Source organism: Ptiloglossa arizonensis, chromosome 5, assembly GCF_051014685.1.
Source record: "Ptiloglossa arizonensis isolate GNS036 chromosome 5, iyPtiAriz1_principal, whole genome shotgun sequence".
NCBI classification, from domain to species: domain Eukaryota; kingdom Metazoa; phylum Arthropoda; class Insecta; order Hymenoptera; family Colletidae; genus Ptiloglossa; species Ptiloglossa arizonensis.
This window is the reverse complement of record NC_135052.1, coordinates 11,305,862-11,330,929: the sequence shown is the minus strand read 5'-3', so window position 1 is coordinate 11,330,929 and position 25,068 is coordinate 11,305,862. Positions and strand designations below refer to the sequence as shown.

Sequence of the window (25,068 nt, the reverse complement as noted above, 5' to 3'; positions counted from 1 at the left end):
GTTCTAGGTAGGTCTGCAATTTTACTTTGTATTTATCGGCGGTCAATCGGTTGTTCCTCGAGATGGATTTGCCGCGCAACCCCTCCGCGGAAAGTGAACGAAAGGCAAACGAGAGAAGGGAGAAATTGGCGACTTATCGCGGCAATAATTAATGCTCCAGACCGAACTTCCGAGACTTCTTTTACTTATCGAAAACACAAATTGCTCGTTTAATAAATTATTAATTGGCAATTTCCGGCGGCTCCGTGACGCGTGCCCGGCAGAACCGGGAACGAGATTTCATCCCCGTTTCGGTCGAAAATTTTCATCCACCAGGCACCGATTTTGTTTCGAGCGGTGCAGTTTGTGTTTTCAACGCGGCACAAATGACTCATCAATCACGCTTAATCAATGGTGCGTATCGAACGGATCGATAAGGACCCTTTTCTTGCACTTTTTCACGACCCCCACTTAGATAAGAGCCGGATGACGAGGAGAGGAAGGAAACTTTCTTATTAACACGATCAATCAAATCGCAACGAATTTAAAGCATTTTTCACGATTTTCCGGATTTCTGGGCAGACCGTCCGGAGGGGAGGGGGGTGGTTAAAAAATTCGCTCGAACGAACGGTTAGGGATAACTTTCACCGATCGATACGGGATTAAGAAGTGGCTGCCGGTTTTCCACCGGCTAATTACGAAAGTGCGATCACTCGTTAGAAGTAATCGCTCCCGTGGCCGTGTCGATTCTGTCTTATGAAAACGAAGACAATACATTTCGACCGTGTTCCTTGCCCTAGAATCGAAGTTCTCGTACAATCGCCATTTTCTTCGATAGAATCGACTCTTTAACCGGTTCGTCCACGTCGTCGAGTTCTTTCAATTTTCCGATTTCTCGAGACGTCCGAATCGTTTCCACGTATATCGAACCGGTCGATTTTAAATTTTTATATCTGTTTACGTTTTCATAAATTGCAAAGGATTCTTTCAAATACGATCGACTTTGAAGAAACAACCTTGTCTTCGATCCGATCGGTACATAGTGGAAATCGAAAGAAATGAATGAAACTTCGTTTATTCGATGTACGGTTCGGAGTACGTGCAGAGAGTCAGATCGAAGATTGTCGATGTCTCGAATTTCGCTGGAATACCGGTTAGGTTCTCGAGATGTCGAACTTTAAGAAATTGGCCGAACATCGATTCTTTTTCCTCGGGATTAAACGGACCCATTAATTTTCCCGGGGAACGACAAGGGGTTGTACGATGGAAGTGGAATTTTAATTGTTTACCAAATATCGGAGCAACTTGCCTCGCTGAACGGAAAAGGGAGAGAACTTTGAGTTTCGAACTCGGTAAAAGTCTGGTAAGGAGAACGGGCCGCTTATTTCCGTTGTTCGCCGTCTCTGTTCACCGCAGGCCTCCGTACAGTAGTTATTTTTAAGAAGGAGTATCCGCCATTCTCCGAAACGTCGTAATCTCTTTCATTAGGTCGCGCGTTTTAAAAAGGCGACGGGAAAAATGTTCGAAACGCGGAGTCGTTTTCAGTGGTCTCGATACAACCGGCAGACTTTATCTTTTACGAGGGTCGCGCCAAGGAGGACGTAACGCCGTGAAAATTGCTCAATAAACTTAATTTAAGTATCCAAGCCGATGCTTCTATAACGATATACTAATCATATTCCAACCCCTCCGGCGAGCCACGCGGGGGTCTCATTTATGGACGGATGTATAAAAAAAAGAAAGAAAAGAAAAAAGAAGAAGAAGAAGAAGGTATTTTCTGCCCTCTGTCGCGATCAAAGCGTCGTGAAATTTTCACTTTCGTTATTAAAGCGATTCTTGTCCCTTGAACGGTCGATTTAACGTAGGTAAATTGCTCTCGATTAACTTCACGAGCGTGTAACCGCGAACGGTATCGGTCAAGAGATAAATAATTTACGAAAACGCTGACGCACGATCGACTAATTCACTCGCATATGTAGTATCACGGTTGCGCCAGGTGCTCTATTGCATTACAGTTGACAGACTTCGTTTAAATATCATGAACCGAACGAAAGCATGGCAATGTCTGGCACGAATTCTGAAACGTCTCTCCTCTGTGACTTGACTTAATATTTAACACCTGTGACGCTCGCTAGCCGTGTGCCCGTGGCTCTCGACTCGCATTATTTCACATTGTACCGGTGTGCGGTGCATGTGTTTCAAACATCGACGTTAAAAGAAGCAAATTGACAGTCGTAATCACTTTTGCAAACGACGTCGGGTAACGAGAAGAATTTCTGTTAAATTCTGCAAAACGATATCGGAGAAGTAGCGGTGCTCCGGGCACAATGAGAATTTATTTGCATATTTCAAAGAATTCGAATAATTCACCGGCCGCGTACCACCGCGCCAGAGAAAGGAATCGAACGTCTTAATATCGCTCGAAATCCGAGCACGGCCGATCGTCGACGTTCAATTGCGTCCAGCCATTGGCGTGGTCCGATTTAAAAAATCTCAACGAAACTACCGACCGTCATTTACGAATCGCGCAGACACGTGTACCTCGGGATTAAAATATTCGTTTATAGATTTCAACTTTCACTGCAACTTTCTTCGGTTCGAGTATTTTCCTTCTGACAAAAGGAGGAAATTCAGTGTTAATCCCAAGGCGGACAACAATGTTGCCTTACTTTCACCGGCGTTAAAATAATGCAAGGTAAGGAGAAATTCCTTTTAGATTATAACGGGTCAAAGAACTCTCTACCAGGTCTGAAGACCCGATCGCGATACCAGTTACTCTCGACGTGTCCCGACGTATCGTACCAGCGAAATAGTTTACGAATTCTTCTCTTCTCGATTCGATCGATCGTAATATCTCCGCATTGTACGTAGAATTCCACCTACCGGTGTACCAGCTCGTTCGATAAGTTTCGTCGTTTTTTTCATTGCATAAAAAAAACAAATACTACGACGCTTCGATTTTGAATAACCGTAAATACACGAAATTTCGTACACGTTCAAAAAGGGTTGTACCGTCCTCGGAAAAATAAATCGACGAATCTAATAGCGCAATTTTTTATCCAACGACGAAACTCATCGAGCAACCTATTGTTCTTTTGTATCCTTTGATCCCTTGCCTTACGATTTACGTTTCGAAAACGAGTGTTACGGTCAACGTCAACCTTGGTCGCAACTCTGACTGTTCTCTTTAAGAAGTAGTTAAAATAACTTTAACTGTGAATGGTAAATTTTCTTTTCAGAGACACGGCTTTCTTTCTCATATTTTCGAGGTAATATCTTTCAACGTAAAAATTATTGTACAAAGGGAATCTCTACGCGTTTCCAAGATTCTCGAAGAAAATATCGAGCAACCTATTAGAACGAAGTTCCATATTTGGAGCAAGCTTAATATTTGGTAAATCGATCTTTCGCTCGATAAATTTTAATGCTCGATCAGTTTTGCCACTGTTTTTCCAAACAATTCCGATTAAGCGTTTTTTTGCCAAATGACACCACCGCGTGATCTCCGATCGAAACTTGAGTATTTTCCTCAACTGTATATGAAGATAACTGGCTAATTGGAAGTGGTAGTAATACGTCAACTGTTCTTGCCATCGACACTTCTCTCTCTCTCTCTCTCTCTCTTTTCCTCTTTCTCTTTCTCTTTCCCCGCGGCGTGTTAATTGTCTCCTAATCCGACGAGTAACGGAACCATCGAGATAAGTCCAATGTAACTCCAAAGGTAAGAACTCTTTTCAGCTTCTAAGATTCTATTTATAGAACGTCATCGGAGCTGGCGCGGTAATAGGCTTCGCGACTGAGAGAATTTTCTTTGACATTCGATATCGCTCGCCAAGAACCGTGAAGAATCCTCCAGTTTCTCGTCTGGTCGTTTCTTAAAATCTTCTCGAGATCCTGTCCCCCCCGTTCTGTATCGTGACTTTTCGTACCTCGCACCAAAGTGATCGTTTCCGTCGCAACGGTAGACGTTCACGAAGCGAACGGATGTCGGTTATTCGCGTTTCGCGCGTTCAAAGTTCCGTTTGCGATTCCACTACGAAGGTTACCAATTAAAGATTCGTTTGTTCGCTTTGCGCAGATGTTTCACCAGATCCGTTCGTTTTACGAGGTTACAATTTGCGAGACCGGTTAAATGTAACAAACACGTGGAATTTCCCCAGGAGCGAACGATCGCGGATAGACGGAGAGAAGAGAGAGAGAGAGATTCGTCGCAGTGGGAATTATCGGTGGTATCGAATCGAAGGTTTCGGTCTACGTAAGACCCGTGTCTAATTGTGAGCGAAAATTGCTCGACGCGGTGGACGTTCGTGTTGCGCATGCCACCGTCCAGGTTCTCGGACGGTACAATTAGATGACGGTGGACATTTAGCACCAACGAAAGTAAAACAACCGCCTCGATGTCAGGCTGTGGTTCAACCGTCTCTAAAACTGACAGCCGAGATTCTACCATCGAGTTTCGAAACGATCTACGGTAGCGCGAGTTGCGTTTCGAGGAAAATGTTGCAAATTCCTGGCAGTGGTTCGCCGCGTGCATTGTATCGCGATCTCTCGGTCGTTCTTGCGAGTACGTTTAGATCGGACGTCCGTGTCTCGATCGATCGCGCGATATCGAATCGATCCGCGAACGGTAGCGAACGCGTGCAGGTATCCGGTGCGCGATCCGCTCGGTGACCGAGAATCGTAAACACCGTAATTGGTTGGAATCTTTCGACGAGAAAGAATCGCGTCTGGTTCGAAACTTTCGCTTTAATTATCGTCGAACGATATCCGCGTTGGACGGGATATCGCGAGCCCGGGTACTCGTAACGAGACGGATAATGGAAAGCACGTGTAACTCGACCGCGTTATCGATAGGTAAGAACAATAATAGATCGTTATAATCTTTCGCCTTAGCGGGCCAACCGTCGGAAGTTGGATTCTCGCGGGCGCGGAGAATCTCGCATTCCGTGCATAGATTCTGAAAAGAAACAAGTGTAACGACCGCCGCCACGAGGACGTGCGCTCAGTCAGCGTGTCGCGCTGTCGCGCGGAAACGTGTCTCGTAAGGAGCAGAAAGTAATCACGGCTCGAGTGTCCTCACCGGCGACACACTCGGCGATATTGCGTTTCTCTCGCGGAGCCTAAAAATTTTTCAAACCGCGACACGAACGAATGGATGTGCGCGTTGCCAATGATTCCAGCCCCGTTCCCGGGTCCAGAGGGACCAATCACCGCCCGTGCACGTTACGGCGAAGAACTCTCTTTTCCGACACGGTCCGGTAGCGTTTAACTTTGCCGCGTCGTCGTTTTAACGTATAGAAGCGGCTGATGAGGGGACTCTCGGCACCAATTCACCGTGGCAGAGGCACAATCATTGGGGGCAAAGTCATCGGGGAAAAATAATTACAATCGGTCGCCTAGTAAGCGCCCACCGCGCACTCCACCAATTCCCGTGTCTCTCCCCCGTCGTTCTACCTTCGCCTCAAACCCCAACCACACCCCCCATATCCACGGAACCACTTCACATATTCGCGGTTCACCGATCCTGTACAAAATCCTAGCGGTCGTTACACTTGGCGCTCTTTATTATTACTTCTTTTTTTTTTATAACGACACCGCGTGTCAAAGGTGGTACGAACCGGTGTCTGGGAGTGACTCCGATCGGCGAACAACAATACTAACGACACACCACTGTTCCAACGGGGCCTATGTATCCCGCGCTTGTTCTCGAGCCGCGTGTTCGTTCGATTCAAGATCGAACCGTGACACCCACGGCTCGCGACGTACGAATAATCGGGAAACCCGCGTCACCGCGCGACCGCGATACCACCGCCTATAATTCGATAGCTGCGTAATGACTATACTAATGATTTCGGCGCAGACGGTCGCGACAATTACGTTTACGCGTATGCATTATTTAAAAATCGAGCGAACGCGAACCTCGACGAGAACTTACCACGTACAATAACGAGTGTACGATAACGTGGCTATCCGGTGTCGTTCGATCTATTCGATTCGTCGAAAGTTTTCCTTTCCGAGATAATCTACACGTGTACGAATTTAACCCTTTGGACTCGAGAGGAGATTCTCGATCGTCGCGTAATTCAGTGTACTATTTTCGATCCGGGAAAACTTCGCGGTTTGGAATTCAAATTGGAGTTTAAATATCGCGTTCTCGTAGAGCGTGAACGCACGTACTCGTATGCGAAGTATATAAAAATGTTCCATTCCGTTATTATCATGGACTGAATTAACCAAGTTTGAAACGGCGGTCCAACTCGGACCCACTAAGGAGTGTACTATTTTCGATCCAGAATTCAAATTGGAATTTAAACATCACGTTCTTGTAAATCGTAAACGCACGTATGCGAAGTATATAAAAATGTTCCGTTCGAGATTAATTTTACCGCTTAAAGAATCTTCTCGAGGTTTCTGGTAGCAAAGAAGCCTCGAGTGCAAAGGGTTAACCCTTTGGACTCGAGAGATCCTCGATCGCCGCATAATTTAGTGTACTATTTTCGATATAGAATTCAAACTGGAATTTAAATATCACGTTCCTGTAAATCGTAAACGCACGTATGCGAAGTATATAAAAATGTTCCGTTCGAGATTAATTTTACCATTTAAAGAATCTTCTCGAGACGTCGGTTACTAGTAACAAAAAAGCCTCGAGTGCAAAGGGTTGGGTCGTTCGATCGAAACGATCGACATCGATGAAAAGTGTAAACCGACCTTCTGGAAAACGACGATGTAATTCGAACGAATGTACAGACCGTGCTCGAGATTATTCGCAACGTTTCTCCGTATTGAAGAAACGGGAAGAAAAAGTATGGAAGAAGAACACGTCGAAACGTTCCGCGAACTGTACATGGAAACCGTGAGTTCACGTGAACGTACGGTGGGAGAAGACGCCGGACCACCGCGAGGATCTTTTCCGACTCGTCGAGCTATACATTATCGCTCTATCGAAGTTCTCGTATCGTACGCGACGACTGGCTTCTCAATTAAACTCCGTTCTGTTATCACGGTAGTGGCCACTTACAGTGGTAGGTGAACGTTTCCATAGCCGGTGCACGCATTTCAATGACGCCGAGGAGGAAACGGCGGGGAGAAGTTCGAGAACTAAAACAGCGGTTTAAGGTGGTCGGAGGAAGAAGGCTGTCCAATGTTCTCTCTAACTCGGAGCCACTAAGGAGGCTGAACTATAAATAGGCAGCCGAACACAGACAGGGCGACTAACACCAAAAAACGGCCATCGGGATGATCGGCCAAGGAATGTTCACCCCTTGCGCCGAAGCTTTTGCCACGAACCGATCGTTTTCGATGCGCAGTCGTTACCAATCGCTCCCACGTCTCGTTCGTTACGTACGGTGAAAATAATTTCCACGCGTAGACGTTAACGGGGAAAAAGAACAAGCGTTTGGTTATTCAACGATCGATTCGAGTATCGCGGGGTCTCCGGAACGCTGGAGAAACGCGTTCCAATTTTACAATCTATCGATAAACACGATCGGAACGAGTTGATCGATCGTTGCTTCGAATATTTCTTCGTTTTGCCTATGATTTTTGTTTTTGTTCGCTGGAAGATTCTTATACGGACGGCAATCATCGATCTTCTATTTTTGTAATATATATATATGTATATATATACGTATACATTGTTTCGGAATCTTAGAGGCGATCGCGAGGTTAAAAACGACGTCGAATTAACCAAGTTTGAGAATAGTCGATGGCGATAAATTGGAGGAAATTTGTAAAACTTTAAATATAATTAATCCGATCGAAACTACTCGCAAATAGAGCGAATAATGAAACTTTTCCACGCGTTGGAGGCCATTGGTACACTTCGATCGGGGTTTGCGTTCCACTTTGGCGGTTTATCGATAAATCGACGAAATTGAATATATTTTCGGCGGTAAGCTGGCCGAAATTTCGTTTCGATTATTTGCCGGAATTACCTTACCTAACGGTACCGGACCATCGTTTTTTTTCCACGATTCGGAGAGTTTTCTAAATTTCGTCTAATCGGTGTGAAAAATTCGGCGACGCTTTCGCGTAACGTTCACCTAAATCGTCGAAAAAGCCGAGGGCCTGATTCGTCGCGGAATACGTGTTAATGTCGCGCGTTGCTAATTGCGGAGAGGAAACTTGGACGCGTGGTTCAATAAAATCGGTTCACCCTCGGCGTGGCTTCTCTATTTCTCGTATTCGGGCTCGTTAAGATCATTAACCCTAATGGTATTCCCAACACGTTCCGCGGAAAGTTTAAAGCGACGTATATAGGAACTTCCGGGAAGATTTTCTTTATCCGGTCTATCGGTCCGCCGTAGGTTCCCCTATCTTACGTCGCTGCACAATTCACCCATCGAACCGTCGACCCGGCGAGAACTCTTTCGATCTTAACGCCCCGGCATTTGCATTCATATCTTTCGACCATAAAATGTACGCGGATGACCGAGTCGTAGTTCGCATATCTACATAACAGCCTGCTGCGTTCTATTCTAGATTCATAACTATTAATACTAATGTCTGCGAGCGAGACTCGGGCCAGAGGGACCGGCTTCTTGGCCAACGTTGACCATTTCTACCTCTCATCAATGGTACATTCAAACACAGGCAAAACATGAATTTATCAACGGGGAACGAACCATCCGTCGGTGAGCCGCGCGTTGTTTGCCGCGTGTACACGCCTAAATTTATTCGGCCCGCGATGCGTCCAGATGCGTCCAGATGCATCCGAGTATGCGCGCGCTCGCGCGTCGTTTCTCGAGAGAATCGAAGCTCGCGTTATCGCGACTAATTAGCTTTCACGTAGCACGGTTAACGAGGTTAAAACCGCGGGACGATTAGGTCGTTTGTGCACGGACGTTGAATGGAACGGACGGTCGGTATGGGCGTGGACGGAGAAAAAAAGAAAAGAAAAGAAAAGAAAAGAGGGAAAAAAAAGAAAAGAAGAAAAATGTAATTACACGCGGATAAAACACGAAAGAGAAATACAGGGATCGAGCGCGCGAGAAAGAAACCAGCACGGTTCTTTCGTCCGCGATTATTGCAGGCACAAGGCAAGACGTTGCCGAGTTATTTAGAGCACGATTATGTACTCGGATGATTCATATTTCAATTTTCTCTTTGCTAACTAACCGGCGATTGAAGACAAGTACGCCTCGATTACTCTAATCATGTGATTCTCCGAGAGTATGCGTTATCTTATCTACTTGTACACAGTATACTCGTACGATAATGCTGCATTTCGTGCCGCTGAATCTTGAATTTGTGCAAGACATTCCGCGCGAACGAATGGAAACTGCGCTCTGGAGAATCGCGCCTCTCGAACGTTTCGACGAATGTACGATACGCGCGTACGTTCCTCGTCTAAGAACGATCGATAACTGCCGGGAAGATTAGAAATATTTCGAGGATATCGTTTTTCTTTTTTTCGTTTCTCTTTCTACGGTGAGAATAATGGTCGGGAGTACGCGAAAGATAAGTTCCCGGGGTATCGAAAAGTCTTCGAAAAGGAAGTGTACGCGTAAGTTCGAAGAAACCGGGGAAAATTCGAAATATTTCGAGGATATCGTTTTTTTTTTCGTTTCTCTTTCTACTGTGAGAATAATGGTCGCGAGTACGCGAAAGATAAGTTCCCGGGGTATCGAAAAGTCTTCGAAAAGGAAGTGTACGCGTAGGCTCGAAAGGAAAGTTCGAAGAAACCGGAGAAAATTCGAAATATTTCGAAGATATAGTTTTTCTTTTTCGTTTCTCTTTCTACGGTGGTAATATTGGTCGCGAGTACGCGAAAGATAAGTTCCCGGGTTATCGAAAAGTCTTCGAAAAGGAAGTGTACGCGTAGGCTCGAAAGGAAAGTTCGAAGAAACACGAGCGTTGAACTTAGGCGGGCACGGTGCTGGCAAATTTTTCATTATCTCGCGCCATAATCTATTTACAGAAAAGATTTAAAGCCGGGACGTGCGGCGCTCCCAGTCTGGGGTTACCGAATTCATTATTCCTTGAAAAATATTAACTTTACCGAGTCGGCGATTTTTTTCTCACGTTTTTTCAACCGGGGAGAGAAACACAAACCTATGCGAAAGAACGATAACACTCGGCGACTCCTTTCGCGGGTATCTCGTCCGTTTCTCGAAATACGCGCGTCTGTCCAAACGAATTTATAATTTCGTATTTCCTCGATAAGGCTGTACAAGCCGAATCCCCGGTTGCGCAATTATAGACAACGATATTTCAGCGATATATCTTTGGAAACGTCTTGCTCTAAGAGCAATAATTAACCGAATTAAATAATTGCCGTTGCAGTATACTTCCAAGTCATATTTCAACCACGATACACGTTTCGAGGTATACGTCGCAACCGGCTGTCGCAATTAAATTTACGCGATACTAAGAATAACCATCGTTTGAAATAGGATCTTGTTGTCATTGGTTCGCTAGCCGATATTCTAATCTCGCGAAATTAAATCGGCGAGCGGATTTCCAGAACGCGGTACCCAGAAACGAAACGACGCTCGAACTCGCGCGATGATGTACCGAACGAGTTTCGCAACGTTTTGTACACGACGTTTCGAGTAAGCGAACGCGGTTGGATATCGGTGGATATTTCCAAAATCCAGGTCGCCGCGACGAAAAATTTACCTTTTCCGCAATTTATACGACCAGCATCCTCGCGGGTAAAATTAGTGTTTTGCAAAACCCCGGCGATATTAAGTGGCCCGATCGCGTAAATAAATGAACCGATGAGAGCCAGCTACATACCAATCCTTAGTACAGTTGGCTAACTATACTTGAAACTTCCGTGACCGCGAGCAAAATATACCAAAGTCGCCAGGAATGGAGCAAAGAGCAAATGCGTCTGCTAGAGGAACGAACAGTAAATCTGTCTCATCGTTTGGCACGGTCGTGTTCACCACCTCGAATGAATTATTTACTTATCAATTATTAAGCAGAGCCGGCGTGTAGCGTTTAAAGATTTATGCCGTCGAGAAATTGTCTCTGCATTTTCACGCTGCCGTTTCATAACAGGTACGCCATATTTACGACATTAGTTCCGTTTCAAGGTTGCCCGTATGACGCGTATAAATAATATTACAACCTATATTCGCTCTATTCTCATCCCTCGAAGGAAAATAGCGTGCACGATCGAAACGCGTTCCCCGAAACGTACGATAATCGACGCGCGATAATCTGCGCGTACGCGATCGTCGTTCGCCAAGATCGATCGTTGAAATTGTTCGGTAATTGTTTCGCCGCGGATAATTCGACGTCTATTCGCACGAAAACCGGCCCGAAACTCTTCGTTGTTCGTTCGACACCGTGCCACGAAGTCGAGATACCGGTTCGAAAATTTTTCTTTCTCGATAACATCTCCGCTCCGTATCGCCCGATCGATGGACCCCGTCGACGAGGAGGAATCGTTCGCGAGAAAACGGAGAGAGCAGAAAGGTAACCGCGACGATGTACAGGAATTTCGTAGCGCGCGAACTCTTTTCTAGACTTCCCGGAATAGGAGCGAAATGGAGCGAACTCGGACAGAGTAGCGCAGAGTCGAGTATACTAACCTACGTCGTACACAGCCGAGCGGTAAATCCATCGCGTCGCTCGGTATGTAAATCGCTTATCGCTTCGAGTGGACCACTCGGTATAATTAGGTAGGTAGGTAGCTAGGTAAGTAAGTATAGGTAGATAGGAATGGCATCATGCGCGCCGACATGTATCCACGCATCTAATGGCGAGGAGGACGAGAGCAACCTCGCGGAATTAGGCTCTTCCGTTGTTTCTATTACAAAATGGCACGATATTGCGGGGCATCGCCGGAGCGGTTAATCTCTACTTCTTTTTCGTCGCGTGATACCGTTACGATACGATATCTCTACGGTGGTTCGCGAAATACGCGAACGGCTCGGCCGAACAATCGACGCGAATAATAATCGGGTATCGTTATCGATCGAACCCTAATGAACGATCGTCGCGATTATCGGTATCATCGTTGGAGAAACACCGATCGGCTCGAACGACGACAATTTCCAATTCGCGGGACAGTACGCCGATCGCGTTCGTCGATTCGATCCTCAAAGTGATCCGGAGTTGATTCGTTGCTCGATCGATTGGCACGGGATACGCGTCTAAATCGAAGCATCGAAGGCAATCCGAATTCGATTCGGTCGCGCGCGTGCGGACCGATCGCGCGATCGACGCTCGAGCGAGCGTACGCGCGATACGCGCGACGAATCGTAGATTCGGTGCGTCGTCGCGTTCGTTTTTACGATCGATCGAACGCGGTAGGTAGACGCGACGTAACTCGGTCGTTTGATACTCGGAACGTTTAGTTCGCGCGAATCCGATGAAAATACCGATAAATCCACGAAAGTGCGTCGCGCGCGCGTAAGCCAACCACCACCGGCGTCGCCGGCGTCGCCGGCCGGCCGCCCGGCCGGCCGGCCGAGAAATTGGCACGGAAGAGAACCTACGTACAGTGGCTCTAAATTATTCTCTTAAAATGTATCCCTAATAATTTAATACGCGTTCGAGGCAACCCGGACGAATTTATGGCATAAATAACACGGTACATCCAAAAAGCAGGTATCATTAATCCGCGTGGTAGCGTCGCGCCGCGTCGCGTCGACCAACGACGAGCAGCGTAGTTTCTGGCGATTCGTCGCGATAAAAGCCAACAAATCATCGCATCCAAGATGTATCCGTAACCATTAATCCGCGGGTGCATCCTATCCAGCTACTTAACGGCACCGGCTGAGTGCAACGAATGTCATCCTCTGCAGCCCCATGCACCGTCGTTCCGCGATGCAGGCCGGTCACGTGACCGACAGGAAGCTACCAATCGTCTTGCACGATTATCCCGGTCGCCCTCTTTCCCCCGCTGGTGCGCGCGGGAGGGGTACGGGCGGCGAACGTACGGACCGAGCGGAGGCGCAGCGGCCCAGCGTGCATCGTGCACCGTGCACCGTGCTGCACCGTGCTGCACCGTGCTGCACCGTGCTGCACCGTGCTGCACCGTGCACCGTGCAACGTACACGTGCGTGTGCTCGCGCCGCGCCGCGCCGCGTACCGGTGTGCGTCAGCCCGGGCATCAGGGACAGCGTTAAATAGGATTCGCGAGCGGACAACCGAGTATCTCCCGCGCGCACGGCACCGCGTGCAGCTTGCGTCGCGACGCGACCTGCGCTCGCGCGCGTACTCACTCGTACACGCGCGAATCTAACCGTACGCGCGCAAACTCACTCGTACGCGCGCGAATTTACGCGTACGCGGAGCGAGTTGACGCACACACAGAGCAGACGCGGCGCGGCGCAACGCAACGCAACGCAGTCGCCGCGGCGAGAGTCGCGACCAGTAAACCGCGCTACACATTATCATAAATGCCCGCGCTGGTGCCCGTCCCACGCGTAAATCTGTTTCGCAAATTGCGCGAGTGGGATTATGTCATCTTCCTACAGTCTCTTTCTACCGCGCGCGTTTACGCTGACACGAGCGTGTCCCTCGTTCCGACGCGATCACCACGGACGGAACCGTGCGCGCGCTACGGCCTTCGACGCTTATTCGTCTCTTCGGCTTCCTCGTTGGAATGAATTTTTTCAGGTGTCACAACGACGCGAATACCGCTGCCCCTGGTAGCCGATCCCCAGCGAACCGACCGGGGAAACGTTACGGGAGACGAAGAAACGAATTCCGTTCCATGGTACCGGGGTACACGCCTATGCCCCGCGGAAACCGACGCTTCTCGAATAGCTGCTCGAACATCGCCGGAGCAACACCGTGGAATTCTATTTTTACGTTCACCGGTGTTTGCCCGTGTTGAGAAATAACCGTGGATTCGCGCGAGTTATCGCGACCGGTCCGAATGAAAATATTAAGAAATACGGTACGGTACGCCGCGTCGTACGATAAACGCGACACCGTACCGGAGAATGCATCGTAATTGTTGCGAGATTGTTTTATTTAACCAGTTACGAAGCATTGAGAAACGCGAATCCCCGCGATACGGTTGTATCTCTCTGCGTTCGAGCACGTGTCGACATTGTACAAAATGGTCGAACGGTGATCGTTCGAACGTACCCGAGTAGCGTTCGTTCGCGTACGTTGCGATACACCGAGATGAAAAATACGATCGTTGCGTTGTTGCGAGGATTATTGAACGCCGTGATGCGAAATGAGCAAACAACGCCGACGGACCGGGAGAAACGACGACGACGAAGACGTACCGTGACGATTACGAGACTTTCGAAACGCGAGCGATTTCTCATCGCGCGCCAGAGATAAGGAATCGTTTGAATCTATCGGTGGTGAACCGTAAGACTCGTAACTCGACGTACGATGGAAATCGTCGTTCCTGTTTCCGAACGATAAGCTCTTACCGAAATACGATCGGTACGATTTTACTTCGTGCACGTGTAACTCGAACTAGGGGATCGATGGACGAAAATTTCACCACGCGACGAAATAATATTTGACTCGTTCGAACGCGGTGGATAACGAAAAAAAAAAAAGAAAAGAAAAATAGGAAAATATTCTTCGACGTTATCCGTCTGGAAATTATTCGCGCGAACGCGCGAGATGTCTAGAAAACCATCGTTCCGATATTCGTTACCTCGAGCCAACCGTGAAATCCAAAAGCGGGTGTATCGCGATACGGAGTTTTGTTCTTTCTAAAAACGAAAGAGGACCTCTGGTCGGAATCGAACTGAAGGTTAAAAACACGGTACAAGTACGCGAAACGTTGCGAACATTGCGGAAGAAACGACCAAAGGGCGAGGTCGTGCGAATACGTCCGTTCCGCGAATCGATTCGAAGGGAATTAAATAATTTTCGAGTCGTTGGAACGATTCGAAGTGTCGTTCCGGTTTCGGTGTATCTGCGAACGTGGAAGTCGGAGAATATTTCAACGAATCGCGCGAACGTCTTCGCGCAGGGAAATGATATTTCCCCGTCCTTGTACGATATATTTTCTTCGCTCGGATTCCAACCGTTCCAATATCAACGTATTGTTTACGATTCCGTGAAACGATATCACGGCCAGAGAAGATCGAAAGTGCAAAGTTGGCTACGATTGCTAAACGTTTCACGACGATTGTGAAACCGAAGGAAACGAAGCAGGTAAATAAACGCCTGGTTGTATAATGAGCATATGGGGGCACTTATCTGCGGTAAAACAACATTGTGCAAACAATAGTGATCTCAGATAAGAAGGAGTTGCAGAAAGCACAATAACGAGAGCCTCTTTCCGTGAATCCGTCGACTGGGAATTTATTTTTCCGTAAACGACGATCTGCGTTTCACGCTCGTGGAAATCGAACGGTCGTTGCGGCACGGCGGGACCGATCGGAAACAGCAACTAAAGAGAACTAACCTTGTCAGTCGCTTCGGTTCACAAATTAGGAATTTTTATGCCGCCCTCGCGCCATCCGATGAAGAAACACATTTGTAGCTTTTGCACGATCGAGCTAGCGAATACTAGAATGTGGTACATAAGAAGCCCAGGCAAATCCAGTTTTGCGGAAGTGTTCCCGATGCGAGACGATCGAACCTTAAGCGATCGAGTCTTAAGTTCCAATCACTTTTCTTCACACGCGATCCAGAACGCGTACCGTGTGACCGCGATATCGGTGGTACAACGATCGAATCAACGATGGGTTCTCGTTACGGGGGTTGATCACTCGCGGCCAGTGTGCGACGCAACGTAAAACGAAGCGACGAGGTTTCGGCGATCGATGGCGTGGAATCTCTCCGATTTCGGAATCGAGGGAAACGGGAACGAACGCGTATCGGCCACTGTGTTCTCTAGGCTTCTTCAATCTCTTTCAACAACAGGCAGACGGTGTCGCCAAACTGATAACACAGCTCCGGCTGCATGGAATTTAAAGTGAACTGCGTGGGTATCGCGAAGGGAATTATGTTTCTTCGATTGAATGCAACGATGCGGCATCGCCGCCGCGAGTCTCGCGCGAGAAAGGAGCCTTGCGAGCCGTACGACCGTTAACGAACGATTAAAATAATCGATAGAAATTCAACGGTCCCGTGCAGATAATCAATATCATTTGGCACAAGTGTGTTCTCGTCTTTGTGGAAAGCGTAGATCGATAACAGATCACTCCAACGAAATCCAGAACGGAACTGGCTCGAGGTAGTTACGTTATTGTTTCGACACGTCGGTCGTAAATAACGGGTGTACTTTGATTATCCGTGGCGACCAATTACAATCGAGACCGATAACACGGTTTAGGTTACAGTCATTTTTCCAGACCACTTGTGGTTATTTATTTCTACGCTGAATGTACCCTTATCAGCGAACTCGGAGACGATATCGTCGTACTCTTGGCTCGGCGACACGGTTGCGCTCGTCGTAAATACACGTGTCTCGCCATTTTTCGTTTTATTCGCGAAACGAACAAAGAACACCGAACCTGATCGTGAAAACGTCAAAGGGACGACTCGTCGAAGAAAGAGTTAACGCGAGCGAATCGGAAATTGGTCTACCGGTTATAAATACACTTCCACGCGAAAACAACTCTTCGTTAGCTTTGACTCGTTCGAATTAGATTCGGGTACACGGCTTGGACGTGTTACGTAACCGTCATTCGAGACTGGACAATCTATACGTTACCGGGAAGACAAACGTGGAGCGCAAAGAGGGCTAGATCAGAGGCGGGGAAACCTGTCCGTCTTTTCGCGCGAATATTGTGTCGATTATGTATCTCTTGCGTTCCGCAAGAGATGCTCGAATAACGTTCGTCTCGGTTATTTCTATCGCGGAAAATCATTCGGCTCTTTGAACGCGACGTTAAAAGATCGAGCCAAACAATCCTCCGATCGTACGGCGAAAAGACGTTAATTTATATTTCGGGGAGTTATTTATATTTGAAAATCGTGGATACTCGATCGGGGTTTATTTCGGTTATTTCTATCGGGAAACGTAACGCTCTTTGAACGCGATGTCGAAACATCGAGCCAAAAATTCGTTTCGTTAATTTACATTTCGGTAAGTGGCTCTTTATAATTTTCACCAAAGACTATTCTATAAACGCGAAGTGCACGTTCCAACGAGGATTTCGCACCGACGCCAACCTCGGTCCGGAGAAACGAGTTCCAACGACGCGAGGAAGAAACAACCGTAAATGGTGTTCGATTTCGATGGTTTCTCGATCGTACGGCTAAATAGTTTAGCGTCCGTCGTTCGCGAGCGTTACTAAACTTTTACGGTAATAGACGAACCGTGTCTAATCGCGGGGAAAAAAGAAACGCCCTCCTCGGAACTGGTCCGCGTAACCGATACGGAATACGCGCGCTTAAAACCTCCTTCGACATTTTCAGGAGGAACTCGTCCACTTCATGGGGAATAAAGGTGATTTAACCAACGCGAAATACCCGTTCCTTAAACGCGACGACGTTGAACTTACGTCGTTCCATCGAATGGCCCAAGTTGGATGGGACGATTATCGTGGAAAATATCCGGGTAAAAAAGTGAAAGAAAGAAAGAAAGAAAGAGAAAAAAAAGAAAAAAGAAAAAGGGAAACGGAAGAAAAGAGACAAAGGCAATCGGCTCGCGACGATAAAGAAACGTTCGCGACGAGGCCTCGCGTGTGCATTCGAGTAACGCAGGTGAACACCCACCGGCACGCACACTAGCGGCCTGTTTGCGAATCCCTCTTTGTGTCCCCTCGTCCTTCGCGCGGGAACATTCGTCGCGTTCCAGCGTTGTGTACGCGTATCTGCCCGGTAATTGATTCATGATAGAACCGCGAATTCAAACAAGACCGATCTACATTTTGATGCGCCGTCGCTCGCAGTTCACCAGGGATCGCGACGTCGCTCTATTATGTCACCGACGTTGCAACGAGATACATCGCGACCAATGCGGCAACCACTGGCGATCATCGACTCTTTTCATTGGCGGGACGCGAACCGACCAGGACTTTCCTGCCAGGCAACGATTCGCGAAGATCGACGTCGCGTCACTTCCCTAATAACGCTTCGCGACGAGACTTTTCAGCGCAGCGTCGCGTTCGCGAAGAGAGTATCTTTCCGATTCTGGTACTCGAATAATTCGTAAATAGAAAAAAGAACAACCGGTCCGTTTTATGAAATATTCCCCGTACACTTGAAAGAAAGTACGCGTCGGTTTCTCGAGAGCGTTCTTTAATTCGTTCCAGGCGAAGGCTGATATGCAACGTTCTCGTCGGACCTTCGCGGTATGGATTCTTTTCGAATACAGACGGCAATGCAGAATACGCGTTGCGTTCTATAGTCGACCGGTTCACGGTTAATAAAACGGTATTATGCACCGAAACCCCGTTGCACTCTTAACACCTGAACAGAGGTGCTCGAAAAGTTATCGCGACCCACTGCCCCGCCCTGTACTTTAATTTCATCGCGATGGAGCGCGAACGCTGCGAAGTCGATGCACTTGGTTTTCGTGCCGTCGGTTCCGGTGCACGCGACCACGATTTTCTCTCGCGGACTTCCAAGTCCCCGTTTCGACGTACAACCGTACGTATTTCCCGATCGCTCCTTCCGAACGAATTTTGAAGTATCGTCGCAGCCGATTCCGATCGTTTTAAAAATTCAACGCGGGTCCGAGCCGCGTTCGTTTCGGTTTACCGACGTGCAGCCGAGAGAGCACGATTCGAATTACAAGACAGTAGATGCAGACGATTATATTGCGGTTTATATCTGCGCGGCGCATCTGGCCGTCCCCCTTTGTGTACAAATCTGCGTAATAATTGATACGCGATGGGATCACGAGCTCAAACACGAACGGTTTTAATACGGCGGTCGCTCTCGATGTCCAGCATCGTGCAGAATCTCTATTATAGTGGAGGAGAGCCCTGCAAACGAGGTTGCATCGGGTAACGCGACCAATGCGGAACGAGTGGATAATGATCGGCTTTTTTTCGAGCCCGTACCCCTGGAAATCGTTCCTCGGTGTCCCATAGGGAAACGTGAAACGCTCTTTGTGCAGTTGCGATTCCGCGACTTTCGTCCACCGGCCTCGACGAGGAAGCTCTTTTCCTCTTTTTTAGGGAAAGGAACCGCGATTTTATAGAATTCCCTCGGAAAAAAAGGAAACGATGTTCGAGTACGAGTCCGGATACGCGTTACAAAGGTTGCGAAACGAACAATACCTCGACAGAGTCTCTCGTCTCTCTCGTGGTTCTCATCGTCGATTAGTACGACGCGTAGCGTAAATAAAATCGCGCGTACCACACCGAATGTATATTTCTTCGACGGTGTATACACCCTGTTTGTTGTCCGATCTCCGTAACGATCACGATCGAAAGATTTCTTCGTTCCTTTCGAACACGACCCCGTCGATACGTTCCCCGCGTGGAATATTATACCGAAAATAGTTCCCTGTCGAGGTTTTCTTAGAATCCCACGAGATACGAGCAACTTCTTTTATCGCGACTGCTTCGAGAATCTCACCCCCTTTCCACACCCCTCTCCACCCCCGACCTAAATTCCTAGTTTCGCGTCGAAACGGTTCGCTTTCCGATTGATAGCCCCGCGTTGGCGAATTATTCATGACGCACGGATATCTGGGAAATTGTCGTCGAGGCGACGCCATGATCTTGTTATAACGAGTCGCCGTGCAAACCGTCGGTACATCACAATCGCAGGATGATAATTTAATGTAACGACGCGCGTTAGTGCGCCGATCGTAAATGAACGGCCGCCGGCGTTCCCGTGTTAACGCGCCTACGAGAACAACCGTGGGGCATATTTGACACGGAGCAGTCATGGATCGGCAAATCATCGAATCATCGGCGGTACTCGACAACGTAACAAGTCAACAGGCGGTCGTTATGTATATTGACGTATACTTGCCGCAGTTGCGGCGTCGATGCCTGTTTCTATTGACAAATACCCGTCGCGAGGGCGATGATGCATTGCCGTACACGCGCCATCGAAATGACATGGAATGCGTATTATCGCGACAAAATGAACCGACCTCTAGAAATTTCAGCTGGACCCTAACCCTCCGATCGGACAACGCCTTCTACGTATTCGAAACGAACGTAATCCGTCGTCGACGACGTATCTACTGGAAAAAGAGTCTCGTTGCTTTTCGTCTGGATCGTTTTTACATCGAAATACTCTTTGGTAATGTTTTCGATCAGCGAAACCTCGACGAGTTCCACCGGTCTGCTTTGCTCGTACGTCTCTTCTCCCAAATCGTTTCTATTTCGAGCTACTCTTCCCTACCGTTTCCGATCAGCGAAACCTCGATCGAGAAGTTCCGACTCTCAACGTTTCCCTGTCTCTTCGCTCAAATCGGTTCGTTTTCGTCGTTTCGTTTCGCGCGTAATCGTATTCGTAACGAAAGTGCGACCAAAAGCTACCTACGAGCATCGAAGACGCAGAGACGTTCGTGAAAAGAGCGAAACGGAAAAAGTAAGTCCGCAAAGTGTTACACGGAGCGTGAGTCGAGTCCGAAGGCGCGAATTTTCAAAAGAAGGGACTCGTAGGTACCGGTGGATGAGCCGAGAAACGAGTTTCGATACCTGGAGGTAACGTCGATTCGAAGTGAAAGTAGAATATCGTCGAAAGAGCGCGTAAAGGTAGCGCGGATCGGATCGAGCGGAAAGTGGACGAGGAGACGCGAAAAAATTGTGTCCGCTTGGTTTTCCAGGGAATTTAAACAGAGAGGACACGATCGTGTTTACGAACACCGTAAGAGAATTATTGCGATTCGAACGAGCCGCATCGGCGTTCCGGGTATCGGTGGAGCCGATCTTGGAAAGTTTCGATCCGGAGGCTGGCTCCCCGGATGATGAAAATCGGGAATTTGTAACGACGCGTTGAAGACGTTAACCTCGTCGACGGTGCGCGGGCTCGCGTCCACGGTAACGCGGTGGAACGCGAAAATAATAAAAATCGAGAGGTAGCGACGAATCGAAGAATCGACGGGGACAATGCCGAGTGGCGTTGAAGTGGTCGTGACGGATGATAGGCGGCACGAGGATCGCTGATTCGCGAAAGTGGCGGAGGAGCAGTCACGATACACAACGTGTAACAATGGAGCCAATATCTGTAGAAAGGTGGTGCTCGTAACGTGCACACTCGACGCGCTGAAAACAAATGTCGTGGCTATGCGTGACAACCCTTATTGCGGCGAGGGGGGTTTGGTGTGTGTGTTGCGAGCTGCGTGTTTATTGCTCGACCTGGCAATAATAACTGGTTATTATTCATTACCCCCGGCACAACGTGCTCGGAACGCACGAATGTTGCAGTCACCTACACGGCGCGGGGCGAATCGCTCTTTCCTTTCTTCCTCGCTGTTTTTTTTTCCTTTTTTTTTCTTTTTTTTCCGACTCCTCTCGAGCCGTCGAGGACACGACGATTCGTGAAATATCGCACCACGGCTCCCCTTCGGGGGTGTCGAGAGAGAAAAAAAAAAGCGACGCGTGTGCTAACTACCGGCGGAACGCACGTTAACGCGAGACGCCCGAGGATTCGTCGAAATTTGAACGTTACCGAGCGAACCGTTGACGAAAACCGTCGACGTAAAGAAGACCGATCGTGAACACTCGTACGTCGCGGATATCGCGTTCGATATACCATTGAAACCGGAATTGTACACGGTAACCGCGCGACGTGTGTCGCGATCGAAGGAAAAGAAAAGCGTACGGATAGGTGTACACATGTATGTATACATATATATATGTACACACGCGTGCAAGTATATCTATAAAGACTCGCGTTGCAAACCTGGAACATGAATAAGCCAACGGGCAAAGGTGTGGTTCCCAGGCGTCCACGGTAGGAAATCGCTCACTGGGGAAGAAAGATGGAGAACAGAAGCCAGGAGCGAACCAAGACGTGATTAATATAAAAGTGGGCGGAGCCTGGTCTGGCCGGAAGTAGCCGAAGAGGGATGCTGTGCCGTGCCAAGCAAGCGCGAAAACGGGGGGTTATAGTGGCACAACTGTGTTGGTACACTGTACCGTATGTATCTTCATCCTATGCGGCTGCATACACACCCGCTGGTTCCCCTCCCCCACCCCTTTTCGGTAGGTACGCGTGTGCGAACGCGGACGCGGACGCGGGCGCGGGCTCGCGCGCGCGCGCGTACTCGCTCGCTCGTTGGTCTGTATGCACGTGCACACAGACTCGGACCGTGCGTCCAAAGTGCCAGAAGAGGTGAGAAGATGGGCGAGCACGGGCGAGCTTGGCGGGGATGATGCGAAATATACACCGCGATTGACAAGCAACACCCTGCGGCCGATTCGGACGTTTCGGCGTGGCGAAGAGGAAGGCGTGACGGTGGGCACACCGTCGATGCCGCGCACTGGACACTTGGAACGTAACACGTCGAATCGATCGGGAGCGTTCTCGCGGCGATCGAGCGATCATTCGTTACCGATCTCGGCACGTGTCGACTTATTTTTCGAGCACTTCGCGCGAACGACGTGACACGCGTTCTCGTCGATCCTCTCCGAGGAACTACCGGCCGCCCTCGGACCGATCCGCGCGGCAACCTGTTTTACCGTCTTCGGACGTCTTCGAATTTTCACGGAAATGTTTGGCAGCCGTGCGGGACCAGAAGCAGATGGCCGCACGGGAACAACGGCTAACTCGGAGAAACACCGGAAGACGAGAAAAGAAGAGAGGACGGAGGAGCAGGGTGGGTTAGTCGATTGGCGAATATGGGATCGAAGGGAACCGGGCGATCCACAGGGGTTTCGGAGACGCGGGGTGCAAGGGTTGACGCGCGGGGGTGGCCAACCCCACCTACTTCTTTAACGCCCCCAAGTAGGGTAGGACCGCCTCCGTCTCTACGTTGTTCCACCTACTACACCCCGGGACTTCTGCAGTCTCGTACCTATACCAACCGTACACCATCATCCACCCCTAGCTTCCTCGTCTACACCCATTGACTATATCCTCCTGAGAAAAATCACCTCTATTCCCAGGTAACGCGACGCGTTTCTCGATTGAAGCGTAACTGCCATTACCGAACGAATACACCGACACCGTTCCCCATCCCGGTGATGTTTCGACGGATGCCTCTCGGACGAGCGGAGACATCGAGCGCGATGCTGGCGCGCGTCGCGACGATCGTTACCGCGTTTTCTGCTTCTCCTTTCCGTTACTCGCGAAAATTTCAACGCCCGGTTGTCGCTCCGCTCGTCGACGACGAGCGAAACCCAACGTACCGAGCGACGACTCACTGTTCGAAACGTATGCACACCGCGATGTATCCTCGTCGAGATGGCCGAGCCAATAACAGAATGATTCATACGCCCTCGTATTACATAATTCGAAACTCCAGGCAACGTCAAGGCGGCCTGTCCCTGCCAAGGTTATTTTTAGGAAAAATGCGTTTTGCCGGAAAGATTTCTGTACTAAGGCAGCTACGCATTTAGTTACTCGAACGTAGTTAATCTTGGAACTGTGTAGCGAGATTTATTCGACCAACCATTCCGCTTGTCCGGTGCACCTATTTGTCTTGTCAGGATCGTTAAAGTGTCATTTCCACGAATATCACTCGGTCCGCTCAACGTAAGATCAATCAGAAAATCCCGAAGCAAGGAACATTTATCTGTATTATAACGAGACTCGTTTAACGCGTATCGGGCAACGGGAAATACCAGAAAAAATTCACGTCGAGACCTCACGGTCCTGCCCGGTCCTGCGTTCGTACTCGCCCTTTTGAGAAGCAACGGGACCGCATTCGGGAACGGTTGCTCGTTTATGCCAAAAATTTACAACACTATTTTCGTCTGTTTCTATTTTCGCGGCGACCCAATTCCGTTAATTGAGAATCGTGTTTGTTGTCGCGCGATAAATACCGCACAGATATCGAACGTTTCCGCGACGAGCGTCGATTGTATCGTGACGGTGCCCGTATCCCGAAACAATTTTCCACCAACAACGTTACGCGTCAACGTCTTCGCAAACGCATCCTACGACTTCTGGAATACTCGTGGAAAGTATTCGTTAGACGAACGCGCTAAATTTCCCGTGATAAAACCTAACGATTCTGGGTGAAGAACAAAGGGCGGAACAGGGGTACAAAAGCAGCACACGCGCGTACACGCACGAACACACGAGTACACACACGCGTCGACGACACGAGAAGCGATAGATGCGAATGATTGGAGGAAAAAAAAAAAAAAAAAAAAAACGGAACAACAGTCGGGTAACGAGAACGTGCAAAGGGACTCGCCGATGGCACGTGGCGATCATCATTGGGTAAGAGCAATGCAAAGAACGTTGAATGAAACAAGCGGCGGAGAATGATGAGACAAAGCGACAGACTTGAACGGAGATAAAGAGAAAGAAAGAAAGAAAGACAGAGAGACAGAGAGAGAAAGAAAGAGATAAACATAGGTAGGGAGAGAGTATGCACGAGGCGGATGCAACCGTGCGATTGCATTTGAGAGCATCGACGGGCGGGCAGGCGGGCAGGCGGGCAGGCGGGCGGGCAGGCAGGCAGGTAAGCGGTGGTGCGGTCAATCAGGCATCGGGATGTCATAAGGCAGTGCAGTGAAGACGGAACAAGTGTCGCGGTGTGAGTAAGTCTCTACCTGGACGGGTCTCCAGCGTGGCTCCAGCATGTTCCGCTTCCTCCTCGTCTTCACGTTCGTGGCTGTCGCTTGTTCCTCCGTCCTTCTCTTCGTGAGAGTGTTGTTCGAAGAAACGAAACGAAGACACACGACCCTTTTTTCCTCGTTTCTTCTCTATCTTCGACAGTCCTCGTCCTCGTGATCCGTACCTTTCCTCCCTGTCTGTCGTCCTCTCCAGCCCACCCCCTCTCGCTCTCTGTCCCTCTGCCACCTCTCTACCTTTCACCGCCTCCCCCCTCCGCACCCTGTGTACTTCCTCCCCCCTTGTTCGTCTCTTTCTCCACGCGGTTCCTCTCCTTTCCCGTTCTCCCTTTCTCTTTCGTTCTATCGCGCGCGTTTCTCTCTCCCTCTCTCTTTCTATCTTTCTCTCCCTCTCTCTCTCTCCCTTCTTTTCCGCCTATCTATTATCTATCCACCGTGGTCTATCTATCTATTTGTCTGTCTCTCCCTCGGTTCGTTTCTCTCCCTCTGTCTCTTTCTCTCTCTCTCTCTCTCTCTCTGTCCGTCTGTCTGTTGGACA

The 25,068-nt window shown here is 48.8% G+C and overlaps 1 protein-coding gene across 1 annotated transcript in view; it reads right to left on the bottom strand.

Moving 5' to 3' along the window:
- Foxp (forkhead box transcription factor P) overlaps window positions 1–24,718 on the bottom strand; it is a 337,294-nt gene extending 312,576 nt beyond the window's left edge. Inside the window, exon 1 of the mRNA XM_076313224.1 lies at window positions 24,510–24,718. Within this exon, the coding sequence (XP_076169339.1) occupies window positions 24,510–24,539 (30 nt within the window). The 5' untranslated portion in view covers window positions 24,540–24,718. The remainder of the gene's footprint in view (window positions 1–24,509) is intronic.
- Window positions 24,719–25,068: the final 350 nt, after the last annotated feature.